Source organism: Peromyscus eremicus, chromosome 3 (genome assembly GCF_949786415.1).
Source record: "Peromyscus eremicus chromosome 3, PerEre_H2_v1, whole genome shotgun sequence".
Lineage (NCBI taxonomy): Eukaryota > Metazoa > Chordata > Mammalia > Rodentia > Cricetidae > Peromyscus > Peromyscus eremicus.
This window is the reverse complement of record NC_081418.1, coordinates 46,451,239-46,468,471: the sequence shown is the minus strand read 5'-3', so window position 1 is coordinate 46,468,471 and position 17,233 is coordinate 46,451,239. Positions and strand designations below refer to the sequence as shown.

At 37.6% G+C, this 17,233-nt stretch overlaps 1 protein-coding gene across 6 annotated transcripts in view; it reads right to left on the bottom strand.

The window, feature by feature from the left end:
- Positions 1-653: 653 nt before the first annotated feature.
- The window catches only part of Agbl3 (AGBL carboxypeptidase 3), a 95,020-nt gene continuing 78,440 nt past the window's right edge, over positions 654-17,233 (bottom strand). For 4 of the 6 annotated variants that reach the window (XM_059257551.1, XM_059257552.1, XM_059257550.1 and 1 more), the window contains 2 exons: positions 15,609-15,837; positions 654-3,152 (listed from right to left, as the gene is read on the bottom strand). In XM_059257551.1, the coding sequence (XP_059113534.1) occupies positions 2,753-3,152; positions 15,609-15,837 (629 nt within the window). In that variant the 3' untranslated portion in view covers positions 654-2,752. Of the gene's footprint in view, positions 3,153-12,670; positions 12,901-15,608; positions 15,838-17,233 lie in introns of those variants that run through there. The other 2 variants (XR_009378199.1, XM_059257554.1) reach the window with 2 other exon arrangements.

Here is a 17,233-nt window from a genome sequence, read left to right as displayed (position 1 = left end):
CCTCTGGGACACTTTATAAGCAGTCCTAAGAGGAAAAAATTATAGCTCTAAGAACCTACACTAAAAAAATCAGAAAGGACTCCAAGAAATGACTTGATGCATCTCAAGAATTTGGAAAAACAAGAACAAATCCAGTAGAAGGAAAAATAATAAAAATCTGAGTAGGAATTAAAGAAAATAATTTGTAAATCAATAAATATAATAAGTCATATAATTGGACTTAAAGACAAAAATTATATGATCATCTCAACAGGTGCAGAAAAGGCATTTGACCAACTCTAACATGCGTTCATGATAAAAGTCCTAGAGAGAGTGGAACTGGAGGGAACATAGCTCAACATGTATATGACAGATTCACAGCCAACATCATCCTAAATGGAGAAAAGCCTCACTTGTACCTAACTGATGGATGAGCTCAGCATTCATTAGTGTCTTTAATTCTGAGCCATTGTTTCTTAGAGTTTACAGCTCTCCTTATTACTCAACCTTTCTCATAGTACCTACTTATTCCACTCAAAGCCTTGGCATATTAATCTAATTACTATGAATTCCTGAGAGATCTAGTGGAGGTTTTCCAGAGAAGGGAACTTTTGAGTTTAATCTTCAAGGAGAAGTAGAGGCTTTCCAGTTGAACTGCAAGGTTTACATAATAATCAGATGGAATGAATGGTCTTTATGGAAGAGTAGCATACTTAGGGAATTTAAATATTATAACATGAAGGACAAAGTGAAAATGGTCTACATGTCAGGTATTTACAGCAAATAAGAGACAAGGGGAGGGACTGTTAGACAGCTCGGTGGGTATAGGCACTTGCTGCCAAGCCTGACCATCTGAGTACCATCCCTGTAGCCATGTGGTAGGAGAATGGACTCCAGCAAATTGTCTTCTGACCTCCATGTGTACCATGTCATACGTGACCCAATGGTGCATGAGCATTCACACATCCCCCCCCACACACACATAAGTAAATAATGTAATAAGACATTAAAAAATATGGTACAGGGCAGGGGATTATAAGGGAAAAGATAAAGGCAAAATAATTAAGGAAATACCTCTGTACACCCCAGTCTTCCAAGAAACCAGTTGGTTACTTTGGTTATACTCACAAAGATGTTCAACTCTAGAGTTTGTAGTCTCAAACTTTCATATAACTGAAGTTTCAAAGAACAAATGTCAATTTAAAAATTTAGATTTCCATGAAGTTTAGCTTTCCCTGATTTATGAGAACAAGGGCAGGTTGACTTTTGAGAGCTCGTATTCTATCACGGTGTCAGTTATCAAGGTAAGAATTCCTAGCAAAGAAATTAGGGACCTGAGAACCCAGACACCAACCCCCACAACACAGTCCTTACTGAGAAAAACAGTTGTTTCCTACCATGTATAAGGATTCTTGAGGAAATTTATGCTCAGAATTCCCTACAAATAACATTTCTTCTCTTAACACTGGAGTGAGCTCTCGAGTCCTCAGTTACTAGAAACACTGACTGCAGAGCCTCTTTATCCCACTTAGACCTGTGACCTGTGTCTCCTGCTTCCTCACTCACTCACCTTCATCTTGACTGACACACTTGCTACACTTACTCCTTTGCACATGCTGCAGGAATCTCTCCTTGTACTCACTGTATTTTTATTTTTATTTTTGTGTGATACTGGGGTGTGAACTAGGGCCTCCCCACATTAGGCATGTAGTTCTCTCACTGAGCTACACCCCCAGTTTCCCTCCTTGTTTTAGTCTTTTGGTTGGATACAGGATTTTATTAGGTTGCTGAGACTGCTCTTGAACTCATGTCGTAGCTCAGGCATGCCTTGAACTTGTGATCTGAGTCAGGTTCCTAAGCAGATGGGATTATAGCTTGTACCCCCTAGCCTGACTGCTCACCACCTTATGACAAATGTGACGTGTAGGACTTGCTTCTGAAGTATCCACTTGAATAAAAGGCTGGAGGTGTGCACTCACTGACTCTAGGAGAAATGGGACTTCTAATCTTTCACAACTTTGCTTAATTATGAGATGTAAAATGACTTTGAAACCATAATATATTTCCATGTCATTTGGTTCCCTTTGGTCTGTGCAATTAGCATCTTTTAATATGTGCTATTTCACCAATTGGAGGTATACAAATTAGTGCTTTACTATGTATTCTTATTCAGTTATTATTAGTATTTATTATCTTGCTTTTTAAATGTTGCCCAGGCTAGCCTTGAATCCCTGATCCTTCTGCCTCTACCTCCCAAGTGCTGGGATTACTAGTATGCCACTATGCCCAGTTATCATATGTGTTCACAGAAACAATTATATGATGTTCTTCTAGAAGGGAGAGATACTGCTTATTTCTCCTGTGCTTTCTCTATCATACCAACTATCTAAAAGAGATGCAGGAATGATGCTGGCTGCTGATTCAATAAAGTGACTAAAATCTCTGATAGCATGTCTTTCCTTTCTTGAAGTCTTAGTTTTTTGTTGTTATATACACACATAATTTTGGAAGAAATCAACAGTTTCAAGCTCTTTCCCATGTTGATACAAATTAAATATATGTGTTTTTAACATTTCTCTATTTCCTCTGGATTTTTAAAACCTCTGAAAGATGTTTCCTTTAAGGAAGATGGGCTATGTAAAATCTGTAGTTCAGTATCCACACATGCATGTGAAGGGGGGGAGGGGGGCTGCTGACTTTTACTGTGTCATCACATCTCTATCAGCCACAGTTCTGAGTAACTGGCAGCTTAATGAACTGTTGCCGTGGAGCTTCAGATGGAAGGTGAGCGGCCATTACTCTCATTTGGTTTCTTGTTGCTTTTAGTTGGTTGAGGAACCATCTGCTCAGAGCTCTTCAGGATGGACTCTTCAAGCTGAAGACTGTTGCCGTGGACAATATTTGCATCCATTTTAGAACGTGGGCGAACAGTCTCCTGTTTGCTGCTGGGTAGCGTCATATCTTCAGTGTCTCTGGCACAGAGTTCGGAATGCTTTTTCTTCTTCTGAAGATTGCAGAGGGGTGACAAACTTTCAAATGAGCCCTGGGGCACAGACCGGAGCCATTCTGAAGCATTTGTCATAAGATTCCTTTGGGTTTTAAAAGGGACATTTCTGGTTGGTGTCCAAGGTGTGCTGTATCTTCTTATATTTATGCAAGCAGTTGGAATAAGTCTAGAAAAGAAATGAAATGTATGAGTATTTGTCTAATGTGAACCTACTTTGTGGTCTTAGGTATACTGCCATAATGCAGATTGTATATTTTCCCTTGGGTGAGCTCAATTCCCCTTAAGACTTTATCTTCATCTTTATGAAGATGAACTAAATCTTCATCTCTGGCTCTAAGTGTTTGGTTCTACTCCAATCCTGTTCTAGATATCCAGAGGATGTGGTTATACTTTGCCATTAAAACGTAGTTTATTCCAGCTAGGTGGTGGCACATGCCTTTAATCCCAGCACTTGAGAGGCAGAGCCAGGCGGATCTCTGTGAGTTCGAGGCCAGCCTGGTCTACAGAGCGAGACCTAAAACAGGCACCAAAACTACAAGGAGAAACCCTGTCTCGAAAAACAAAACAAAACAAAATTGAAAAAAATGTAGTTTATTCCATTAGACTAGATAGATTATACATGGTATAGGATATTTTTAGATAACTAAGAGTCAATGAGTTTAAGAGAGAGAAGTTTCCCTCTTGAGAGAGATTTTTAAATCATTACTTGTAGCTACTTACAGGCTATTTTTCTTTAGAATTCTATTTAACTGGGAATTTTAGCTATACTTTCATTAAACTTTTAAGTTATGAAGTAATTGTAGCATCATGTGCACTTGGAAGAAATAATAGGGACAGATTGCATATACCCTTCACCTGATCCCTCTAGATGTGACATTTTGTAAAGTCTCAGTGAAACAGCACAGTGAACATACTGCCACTGGTGTGGACAAGATACAGAACCATGCCCTCATGTTGTTCTTATGGTGCCCACGTCTCTCCTGTCTTGACTTCTCTTTAACTTGCCCTCATGTTGTTCTATGGCGCCCACGTCTCTCCTGTCTTGACTTCTCTTTAACTTGCCCTCATGTTGTTCTTATGGTGCTCACGTCTCTCCTGTCTTGACTTCTCTTTAACTCCTGGAAAACATTAACTTGCCTTCCAAATTATATCATTTTGTTGTTTCAAGAATGTTATGTAAATGTAACCATACAGTGTGCAGCCTTCTGGAATTAATTTTTCTACAACCCCAGTATAATTCTTTGGGGGTTCATTGTTGTTCTGTTTCTCCTCTGTTAATTTTTTTTAATCAATTTTCTTGAGTAGTAGTCAGTGGCATGGATATATACTACAATTTAATGATTTATCCACTGAAGGACCTGTGGATCATTACCAGTTTATGGGTATTGCAAATAAAGCTGAATAAACATTTGTGTGCAGGATTTTGTGTGAACTTTTTTTCTTCTCACTGGGATTAAATTCCAGGAAAGCAGTTGCTAGTTATATGGTAGTTATATATTTATTTTTGTTTTATTTTTGAAAGAGACTCTTGCTATGTTGTCTGGGGTGGTCTTGAACTTACAGTCCTCCTAACTCTTTCCTCTCCAAGTGCTAGGATTACAGGTATGTGCTATCACACCAGCCATGAGATACTTACTTAAGAGACTATCAATTTTTTTAGAGTTGTCATCCATTTTATGTTGCCAGCAGCGATATATAAATGACCCAGGGTCTGCATCCTCACTGGCATACGGTGTTCCAGTTGTTTCATGTTTTTGTTTAGCTATTCTGATATGTGTGCAGCAATAGCTTATTGTGTATTAACTTGTATTGCTGATGCTGATACTTCTTGTAGTTGTTCACTACCTGTGTATTGCTTAGCTAAATGCCTATTTATGTCTTTTGCCTATTTTCTAATGACATGTTTTTTTCTGAAGATTTATTTTAAATTATATGTATGCCTGTGTGTTTGTTTGTGTGCCTGTGGAGGCCAGAAGAGGGTGACTGATTTCCCTGGTGGTTATAAGCTGCCCAGTGTGGGTGCTGGGAATAAACAGGTCCTTTGCAAGAGCAATTCATGCTGTTAACAGCTGAGCCATCCCCTTAGCCCTGAAATGTTTTTCTAACTGTTGAATTGGAACATTCTCTCTGTGTCTATGTATGTACATATGTGTATATACATGTTCATGAGTGTGCATGGTTTTGGAATGTACATATACATCTGGGGGCTTGAGGTTGACATTAGGTATCTTCCTCAGGTGCTTTCCACCTTTTTTTTTTTTTCAAGACAGGAGCTCTGAAGTTGGAATCACTCTAGGACTTACCTTCTTATAGACTTAGAGGGTCTCTAGGATTTCACTTTGCTATAAAAATGCACTATATTTATTTTATTAGAGTAGTTTAATTATACAGCAAGCCCCAGACATTCCTCTGTCTTTGCCTCTCCAACACTAATTAGTATTATAGTCATGCATCAACCACTCAACTTTTTACTTGGGTGCTGGGAATTGTACTCATGTCTTTGTTTGCCCACAAGCACTTTACTGATGAACAACCTCTCTAGTCATGGAGGGTTCTTTAATTAAGATAATAATATTTTGATGTGGTTTCTAAGTAATTTTTCCTATTTCATAGTACTTAGTAAAATTTTCTTTTTAAAATTTTATGTGTATGGGTGTTTTGCCTGCACATATTTGTGTACACTTAATGTCTGGTGCTAGAAGCTTCATAAGCTAGAAGAGAGCATCCAATCCCTTAGAACTTTAATTACAGACAACTGTGAGCTGCCATGTGGCTGCTGGGAACTGAACTTGATCCTCTGGAAGAACAGGCAGTGCTCTTAACCACCGAGTCATCTCTTCAGCCCATTTTTGTAGAATTTTAAATATGCTTTTGTGTCGTTTTGTGTTTTGGAGACAGAATTATTATATAGTCCTAGCTGGACTGGCATTCAGTTGGTAGCCCAGGTTGAACTTTTACTCACAGCAATCCTCCTGCCTTACTCTCCCAAGTGTTGGGATTACAGGCATGTATTACTGTGCTTGGCTTTTTATACGGGTCTTTTTCAAAGTAAACATTTTAAGTGCAACTTACTTTTTTCTCTTTTATGAATCATATTTTTGGTATTAGGCCTAAGAAATTTTAGCTTAGCCTTAGATCTGGGTATTTTCTATGTTTTTCTAAAAGTTTTGTAGTTTGATATTGTGTATTGGACTCCATGCTCCGTTTTGAATTAACCTACATATAAATAATGGATTTAAGCATATTTTGTTTGTTGTTTAAAGGTGGTTCAGTCGATTTGTGTCAATCTACTCTATTCCACAGATGTGTCTCCTCCTCCAATACTCCATTGTACTGCTGTCACTCTATGAAAGTTCTGGAAATCCATAGGCCAATTTCTTTTGCCTAATTGTTTTTGATGTTTAGTGTTTTTGTTACATTAGCCTTAATTATGTCTATAATGAGTCTATTGAGACTTTGATGGGAATTGTGTTGAATCTGTGTATCCACAGGAAGTGCTGACATCTTGAGTTCTCCAATCCACAAACATGTTTACCTTTTCCATTCATTTACATTTGGTTTTCAACATTCTTGTTATTTTCAGCTGTAAGATCTGTACATATTTTGTAGAGTTACATATATGTACTTCATTTATTGAGAAGCTGACAATGGTTTTATATATGTAAATTTGGAGGTCACATGTTTATTTCTTATAGCTAGAAGTATAATTATGTTTATATGATTGTCTTATATTCTGAGACCTGGAAGGACTTGCTTGTTTTTCAAGAAGTTTAAAAACAAGTTCCTTGGGATAGTCTACACAGAGAATACTATTTCGCAAACAGCAGGTGCTGTGTTTTTCCTTTCTTCCTGTGGATATGCTTTTCCTTTCTTCTTGCCTAGTTGCTGTGGCAAGAACCCCTGGCACAAGGGTGATTAGAGTGTCAAAGTAGTAAAAGTAGACTCCATAAAGTGGCATGAGACCCCCATTCCTTCTCTTCTGACAGCTGGGTTTTTTAAATCACAAATATTGACATGTGTCTGTGCCAATTAATAGAGTAATGTGGATTTTCTTCTTTATCTTGCACGTATAGAGGGTTACATTGCTTTTTAAGAACATTGAGCCATTCTTGAATTTCTAAAATAAGACCTACTGCCAAGAGGTAAATCATAATTCCTTTAAAATTTAGCACTGAATTCTATTTGTTAATAGAATGAACAGGGCAGAATTTCTTGATTTTTCCATTTTTGTTTTCTCTTTGGCTGATTTTGGTATCATGCCAATAGTAACTTCATAAAATGAACTGCAGACTGTTTTCTCATTTTCTGGAAGACACTGTATAAAACTAGTGTTAATTATTCTTTAAATGTTTTATGAAACTGTGCTGTGAAACCATATGGTCCATGAGATTCCTTTGGGGGTGGTTAAAATTATGAGTTCAATTTCCTTACACATACACACACAAACATGTAACAACGATTAAAGGAGGTCATGAATTTAAGAGGGAGTGGTGTGGGACATGGGAGGATTTGGACAGGGGAGGGGTGGGAATGATGTAAATGCATTGAAAAAAACCCTTCAAAATAAAAACTGAGCTATAGGGGCATGAAGACATTCTATTCCACAGAATGTAGTTCTGTGTGGGCTGTGGGATATCATTCTGTATGCTGTGAATATGTGTTGCTCTGATTGGTTGATAAATAAAATGCTTATTGACCAGTAGCCAGGCAGGAAGCACAGGTGGGGCAAGCAGATGAGGAGAATTCTGGGAAGAGAAAGGACCGAGTTGGAAGTCACCAGCCAGACAGAGAGTAAGCAAGATGTCATGGTAGAACTGAGAAAAGGTACCAAGCCATATAGCTAAACATAGATAATAATTATAGGTTAATTTAGGTGTAAAAGCTAGTCAGTAATAAGCCTGAGCTAAGGGCCAAGCAGTTATAATTAATATAAGTGATTATTTTATAAGCGGGCCACAGGACTGCAGGGGCCTGGCAGGACTCGAGAAACTTCAGACTACATTTAGCACCCAACGTGGGGCATTGATCCACACAGACCTACGAAAGCATAAAGATTCTGAATGCAGAGAAACAGAGCCACACTAGGCTTTCTAGTCTCACAGTCTCATGCCAGTAGCAGCATAGAGACTCACCTCCCAACAGCTGCCTGTGAGATGGAGGTGGCCACCAGCCACCATAAGCTATGCAGCATGATAATTTCTGCTGCAGTACACAGTCGTGTCTCCAAGCCACACAGTGTGGTCCATGGTGGATATAGCTTTTGCTAGTACAGACAAAAAAGAAAAGAAAAAAAGAAAGAAAGAAGAGAAAAGGAGAAAAGGTTTCTGGGCTACAGGCTGCTTGATGGAGGCATGGACCCACTGCCTCCCAGAATCAGTGGAGAGCATGGCTCCCAGAGCTGGTGGTGAATTATCTCCACCATGTTGAAAAGCTGAGATGGGTGGAATAAGCAGCCAAGGCTGCTGCTTCAGTACTAACCACTGCAGTTTAAAGCAAAAGATTCACAATAAGGCAGATTCAGATGGAATAAGACTTTAAATGGTTTACAGTGTGTGTAAAAATGTATGTAGGTTTGGAAGAGAGAGGAAAATGAATATAGACAGTTGTATAAAGAAATAGTTTCAAAAAATAAAGTCTTTAAAAAGACAGTAAAAGTAATATAAAAAAATAAGCCACATAAAGATGGAAACCACACATAGAATCTGGATTATAAAAGTCTTTGGGATTTTTAACTGCAGTGAGACATTTGATTGTAAAGGCTACTAAGTTAAACCAATATGTACATGTTAAAGGTATCTTGACTTCAAAATTTGTGTCTATATGTTGCTTTGGAAAAAAGGTTCTGCTTTTGTTTCCACAGAAGGTGAGAACCTATGGATTGCTTCTAGACTTATATGGTTTGATCAAGAAAGACCCCCTGAGAGGTCTCCAGATGTTCCAACATCCAGATCAGCTTCAAGGCAACTGGCCAAATTAATTAAGGGACTATTCTATTACTAATCTCAACTCTTTGATTCTATTCTGATTCTTTAAACTTTTCTTAAAATATAAATTTTATATCAAAATTTACAAGATTAATATATATATATATATATACACATTTTAAACTTTGTTAATATATAAATGGTCATATAGAGTACTAAGTAATTCTAAAAAAAAGACTTCAATTAACTACATATATATGTCTTTATGTTCGAGTCTCTTATCAGTTTTCTACAGGAAATCACGGCCAGGCCTAACATCAACTGAAGTCTCCAGGAAAAAGATGGGGTCCCACAACAACAACAATTCCACGTAGACAATAATAATATCACTAAGCTGACAAACATTATCTACAGATCAGCTTTAAACTACAAGGTGCTCAGAGCAATTTTGAGATGACTAGCTGAGATGATCCAATCCCAAAGACTACTTAAATAAAGACTTAAGATAAACCCTGAACTTTGACATTATACACAGACTGGATAATGAAGGATATAGTTACCTTTCCTAGAATTTGACAATTAACCTAAAATTTTTCTTTCAGGATAAAGATAACTTCGCCCATACCCAACAGGAAGCAATTTTAAGAATACGATGCCCACATTCCCAAAGAAGTGGTGTGGGGCGGGTGGTTTTTTGGTCTTTTTAATGGATTTTGGGTCTGGGATAATTTTCTTTGTTTAGGGGGGTTGGATACAAGTTGTTGTCAAGGGTTAGGAAAAAGGCTAAACAAAGGAGATTAGATTTAAGGTTCTTGTTTAAAAAAAAAGAAAAAAAGAAAAAGACAATTACTAGTTTTAAATACTTTACATTGGATTGGATTGTTTTATATTGTATACAAATTATATATATTGAAATTGATATTGTTAGAAAATGCTATATGTATATTTCTAATTGTACTTATACCGTTCATTTAACAATGCAATTTCCTGATCCTTGAATGTTATTATTACCAACTATAGGATATAAAGAAATGAAAGTTAGTAGTTAGACATTACAATAGAACTTGTAGTCATATTAGATATGTTTTAAAAGTTGAGCAGATATATTTTAGACAGGTCATCTTCAAACCCTTCAGAGATCTACAGAATATGGCATTTAAAATGTTTTAATAACTTAGAAAATTTTTCTTTTTTGAGACATGTCGGCTACTGGCAGTACCAATCTACTTCAGAGAAAATATGGGCATTGAAGAAACTGCATATGGAGTTAACTTTCATTGTGGCAAGTTAGCCACTAGACAACAAAGTATCCTCAAATCAACAGGACAAAATGGACAGACAGGACATAAAACAAAGGACTACTGACTCTTGATTCTTGCCAAAACAAGTGTGGTTATGGCTTTATCAAAAGGCATCTTCTGAGGCCAGGACAATATGGCACCATCCCTGAAGTGGCCTTCGCAATTCGGAAAAGGTACAGTGCCCTTTTCTTCGAAGGCAGCTGAACAGACAGTGGGCCGATGGCTTCTGATGTGCAATGGAACAGCAGCTAAAACAGTTATTCTTGAAGAGTAACTAAGCTCACGCCTCTCAATAGCAGACTGGCATTTGATAGAGGGATGTGGAGAAGAACGGGATGCTGAGATAAAGCCATATATACACAGACAAAAAGAATGGACAGCTGAATTAAAAAACCATCAACAATTTCCAGAATTTAAAATCCTAAATCATGATATGACACTAGTGGAATTCACGTGTTTTTGGTACATGGACTGCTCTCACCAAATGTGAGGTTGAACTATTGACCTTATGTACATCCTACTTCACAAATGAGTCTGTCAGATACGCTAAGCCTATAGGCTAAAGATGATGCCCCAGCACTGCGGAGAAACCTCAGGTCACTGTCCAGGCAGCTGGCTGTTTCTGTCAACTCACAAATTTTTTGGAAATTGCTTACATGCACTTCCTGTTTTTATTTTTGTTAGCTAATATTATTTCCTTCTTGGGTCTCTGAGGGAGTTAAAGATTAGTTAGTTATAGCTAAAGGTTAGTTAGTTATAGCTGAAGATTAATTAGGATAAAAAATGAATTAGATACATTTTGGACTTAGCAAAATAGGATAGATAATAAAATTATTTTCTCTAAATTTGTCAAATACAAATGGACTAGACATTGTTTAGGTATTTATTACTTGTATATATTGTATATAGTTATTGTACTTTTATATATAGTTTTTCTTTTGTTAGTTATAACCTTTTTCTTTTTTCTTTTTATTAAAATAGAAAAGGGGAAATATGGTGGTATTTTATTTGTACTGAAATGTGATTTTAATTGTATGTTAATAAATAAAGTTCCCCGGGGGTCAGAGCTATTAGAGCCATAGCAAGAGCGTGGCGGTGGTGGTGCACGCCTTTAATCCCAGCACTTGGTAGACAGAGCTAGGTAGATCTCTGTGTGTTCAAGGATACAGCCAGCATTGGAGACACACGCCTTTAATCTCAATCCCAACCATAGAAGACCTGGAAGTCTCTACAGACAGACAGTGACGAGGCAGTCATGTGTTTGGGTTTACAACCAATGAAAAGGCAGAACAGAAAGACTATATAAAGACAAACACACAGGAAGTAGGTCTCTTTCGGAGAGGTCTCTTGGCTTAAGAGGCTAGCTGCAGGGTAAGGCTCTTAGCTCTGATCTCTTGGCTTTCTTCTTTGCATTGGTTCTGTGTTTCTTATTTAATAAGACAGTTGGTTACATCTACATTGAATAATATGTCACCTTTCATCATTTTATTTTTGGCCTGCCTACACTGTCATATTTGAAAGCATTTCATGTGAACTGCATGCCATTGAACAATGCCTTAAAATCTATTTTGTCAATTTCTTTCATTGTTTTATTTAAACATCTGGGTGTGATGATGTACACCTAATTTCAAAACCTGGGTGGCCAAGGCAGAACTGCTTGAACCCACAAGTTCAAACTGATCAAGGAAATATATATAGCAAGACTGAATCTCAAAACCATTTTGAAACTTAAGCTGTTTACACTGAAGTACTACTGGTATGTTAGACTCAAGCCTGCTTATTTTTCTTCCAATTTCAATGCCTTGAGTCTTGTCTGTGGCCTATGTCTTTTTCCCTCCTGTGTGTGTAACGTTAACTTTTTTTAAAAAAAAGTTCTTTCCTTTCTTCTCCCTGTCTCCCTCCCTTTCTCTTTCTTTCTTTGGCAATGTGTTCTCTCTATCTCAGGCTCATCTCAAAAACACACTCTTCCTGCCCCACCCCCTTGTACTAAAGGATTACTGGCATGACCCCCAGACTCAACTGCCTGCAGTGGTTTTTTTTTTTTTTTTTCCTTCGAGACAGGGTTTCTCTCTGTAGCTTTGGAGCCTGTCCTGGTCTCACTCTGTAGCCCAGGCTGGCCTCAAACTCACAGAGACCCGCCTGTCTCTGCCTCCCAAGTGCTGGGATTAAATGCATGTGCCACCACAGCCAGGTTCTGCAGTGTTTTTTTTTTTTAACGTACCTTTTTGAATAGCTTTTTGAAAGGTTTATATGTACTATGTATGCAGGATATAATTATGTAGTTCTGGTCCCGTGTTTCTTGCGAGCTTGAGGGAAACTCAGAAACCTTCCTCCTTCCTTTATGTCTGTCTCCTTATTGTCTCACATTTATAATTGCCTTAAAAGTTTCCTTTACAAACATCAGTGTTACACAATCTTTGCCTTAACAATCAAGTATAATTTAGAAAGACAATATTTACCTGTATTTCTGCTTATCATTTCTTTTTCCTGATATTCCTTTTGTAATCTATTTGTTAATGGAGAAATTCTTTTAAGGTAGTCTTGCAGTCAAGAGTCCTGAGTTTTCTTCATCCAGTTGTTTACTGATTTCTGTCTTTCACAGGACACAGCCCTTTAGTCTGACAGTTCCTTTTCCACAGCTTACAGCAGGGAGTCACTTCTTCCTGCTCACATGGTTCAGACTGCTCTTCTACAGGAAAGATGTGAATTTCCTTTGGCTGATTTCAATATTGTTTTCTGCAGCCAAGATCTGGTATATCTAGTTGCTACAGTATTTGTCAACACCTTCAGCCTTAGGCCTGTCCACACTGTGGGCATTTCTAGATTTGAAGTATGTAAGGACTCTTTCATTACAACAACTAGAAAATAGTTACCTAGGCTTTTGCTAACTCTAAGAGTCTAAATTTCTCAGGCTCTTTGCCAATATCTATTGCATTTTGTAATTATTTTTCCTGATTTGTTATTTCAAAAAACATTTTGTATGTGTTTATGTTTGCTGCCATATGCATGCCCACCATGTGTGTGCAGGTGCCCACAGAGGCCTGAGAGGGTGTTAGACTCCTGGAATTGGAGTTATAGGTAGTTGTGAGCTACCATGTGGGTGCCTGAAGTGTATATAGCTCCTCTGCAAGAGCAGCAAGCACTCTAAACTGGTGAGTCATATCTCCAGCCTTCATTTATAATCTTTAAAAAGGATTTTATTTTTTATTGCATGTGTATCTGTATGTCTGTGTGGAAATGTGCCTGTGGAGACCAGAAGATGGTTCAATCCTCTGGAGCTGGATTATGGGCAACCGGGAGCCACTATGTGGGTGCTGAGAACTAAACTTCAATCTTCTGCATGAGCAGCATGCCCTCTTGGTCACTTAGCCATTTCTTTAGCTCCCTGATACATACTTTTGCTGATATTATACTCTATATTTGGTTTGCCTGCCTAGATTCACTTTACTTTTTCATATTTTAGCTGTCTAATTGTACTCAACTCCTGTCAAGTAGGGCCTTTCCCATCTTGACTGCTACAGCATTCCACTAGAAATCACCACCAACTGCCCATTTTTATAACCTATTGATTTTGATGATTATACAGTAAAGGAATTAACATCACCAAGAGGAACATTATTCTTCACTAATACCCATTCAAAAATAATCATTCTTGAGGATACGTGCTTCTAGGATTTTTCTTCTAAATTGTATTTGAATATGTATAATGCATACATACATGTAAACATAATCATACCAAATAAAATGGGTATATAACCCATGTTACACACATATATTGTGAACATCATTTCCTATTAATATTCACTTGCAATATTGAAGTACTACATAATATTTCATAATTAATTTAAACAATTTTTTATTCTTGAACATTTACGTTCTTTAATTTTTAACTCCTATAAACAATACTGAATGAACATTACATATGTCTTATAATTCTTAGTTTTTTCCTTAAAATCAACTTCCCAAAGTGGAATTTGCTTTGTCAAGATGGGTGGTGAGATGGTGGCTCAGGAGCATGTGTGAGGCCCTGGGCACAACCCCAAACCCCACAAAGAGAGTGAGGAAGAAGGGAGAACAACGTGAATCAGGAATTTTCATTTATACTGTTGAAATGCCTTCCAGAAACTACCTACTTGTGTCCCACAGTCAGGGAACAGATTCTTCCACTGAACAGCAAAAAATTAAAGGGTGTTTCATCTCAGATTTAATATGTAGTTTTCAAATTAGCAAGACTGAACATTTCTAAATGTTTGTTGGACATGGTATTTCTTTTGTGAATTGCTTGGTTATAATTTTTGCCTATTTTCCCATTTTTAAAATCTCTACAATTTTCCTCAGTTAATTTGTAGGCATGTACTTAGGACTTTGGAATCAAAGTTTTTAAGTGTTTGAATCCAAATTCTTCTACCTATTGTGTGGCTTTGAAAAAGTTGTTTAATGTCTTTGTACCTTAATCTTGCTATATGTAAAATGTAAGGCGCTCAGTTTGTCCTCTGTACTGGGGGGTTTTGTATCTGCAGACTCAACCAAGAACACACTAGGAATATATTTAGAGCTGAGATTAGTTATATCCAGGGATAGGGAAACTGTAAATATGGGGCCCTGCTGGTCATAAGTATATAACTTATCTAGCACATGGGAAATATTTTATAAAATGTTGTTAATAATACTATTATATTTGTTATTTTCAGATTTTATTATCTTTTTTTTCTTTTTTGGTTTTTCGAGACAGGGATTCTCTGTGTAGCTTTGCGCCTTTCCTGGAACTCACTTGGTAGTCCAGGCTGGCCTCGAACTCACAGAGATCCGCCTGGCTCTGCCTCCTGAGTGCTGGGATTAAAGGTGTGCGCCACCACCGCCCGGCTCTTTATTTTTATTTATGTAGTTTTCCTTTGTGCCTTGGAGATAGTTCGGTTTGTCATCTTTGAAAGAAATAGTCTTATTATTGCTTTCTGCTGAGTATCAAATAGTTGAAGTAGCCAAGATTCATTAATTAATCCTCCTCCCCTCCCTTAGGAGTATAAAGTTTTAAAATATCAAAAAATTGTCAAGTCATTCTCTAGTTACATCTCATTTATGCATACTTACTTTATAGATACAAACTAAATTATTTTATACAAGTAATAGGTCAGATAATGCCTGATAACTTAATCCTTTACATACCTGGTATGTAATTATGACCTTGGGTTTTGTGATGTAGTGGATGCTGTTTTTAAAAGCCTATGTTTGTTTCTAAAGATAATGAACTAACAAGCTGTATAAAACCATATTAAATAGTAAGGAATGGGCTTGGGGGTGAGTTGGAGGTAGAACACTTGCATAGCAAACATAATAAGGTCCTGGGTTTGCTACCCAACAACAATACATAGCTAAGCAGGATGAACACCATTGACTTACTGATGTTGTTGGAAGTCGGCTCCTGGATTGAATAGGTCTTTGATTTGAGTCGATTTTATGTTTTTAGAGGATTCCACGATAGGGAGTAAATATTGTAATATCTCCTGAGTTTGAGCTATTCTTTTATCCCTGTAGATTCTTTTTTCATCATCTGTCCAGTTTGTACCAGTCCTCTTGCTTTGAAAAGATGTGCGTCTCTTTGCTTTCCTTTTCAATTCATGTTGTGACTCTAGGGAGCAACCACAAATATATACATATATATATCTAGACATATGAATATATTCATTCAGCAATTTTGTCTTAATTCAAATGCCACACTAAGAGTTTTATCTGTAAGTCTTTGCTATCTAAAATTTATAGTTTAATGACAATGGGTAAAAAATAAGTAAAATACATAGTATGTTAGGTAATAAAGTTTACAGTGTAAAATAAGGCTAGGGAGGGAAATGGAGAATTCTGGGGGGAAGATGGTTGACTTACATATTCAAAAAGTATTAAGAGAAGGCCTATTTATGACTCTGACATATCATAGGAGTCATGGATTAAGCTAAATCGATATCATGGGAAAGAACACCAGACAAAGGTACAGTTAAGTGCAAAGGAATATGGCAGTATGCGAGGACCCCAATATGGCATCAGTGGCTAAAGCAAGTGAATGAAAGGGAAGCTATAAATTCAGGTAGCAGCTTGAATTTAGCCAATATAGGACCTCACAGGTCAGTGGTTCTCAACCTTCCTAATGCTGTGACCCTTTTTAATACAGTTCCTCATGTTGTGGTGACCCCCAACCAAAAATTATTTCATTGCTACTACATAACTGTAATTTTGCTACTGTTATGAGTCATAATGTGAATATCTGATATGCAGGGTATCTGATATGCAACTCCTGGGAAAGGGTTGTTTGACCACCCTCAAAAGGGTTGTAACCCACAGGTTGAGAACCACTGTCATAGGCCATTGCAAGAACTGTGAGTGTTAATGCAAGGGCTTTGGACAGAGATGTGCCAGTCTGAGATTTGTTTTAATAAGATCATGCTGGTTGTTGAGTTGAGAATGGCATAAACTGGGCAAAGGTAGACAAGCAAGGAGATTGCTTGTAAGACTCCTGAAGCAATTCAAGTAGTGGAGGTGGTTAAAAGGGTGAGAAGTGGGATGGAGGTCCTGGGTATGTCTGGGACTCTCTAAAGAACTGGACTGAGGTAAAAGAACAAGACAAGAATAGTGTTTGCAAAGCTTCTGTTCTGAGGAAAGGGAAGGAGTTAGGGGACACTGTAGAAAGAACATGCTAGAAATCCTTTCTTAACATTAGATATGGAAGAAGTGTTAATTGTTATATTAGAGTGCAATAACATATATTTATCTATTTATTTATTTACTTATTTATTCGAGACAGGGTTTTTCTGTGTAGCCCTGACTCTCCTGGAACTTGCTCTGTAGACCAGACTGGCCTCAAACTCACAGAGATCCACCTGCCTCTGCCTCTGAAGTGCTAGGATTAAAGGTGTGCCCCACCATTGCCCAGTGTAGTAACATTAAAAAATGTTTATCATGCCGGGCAGTGAGGGCGCACGCCTTTAATCCCAGCACTCGGGAGGCAGAGCCAGGCGGATCTCTGTGAGTTCAAA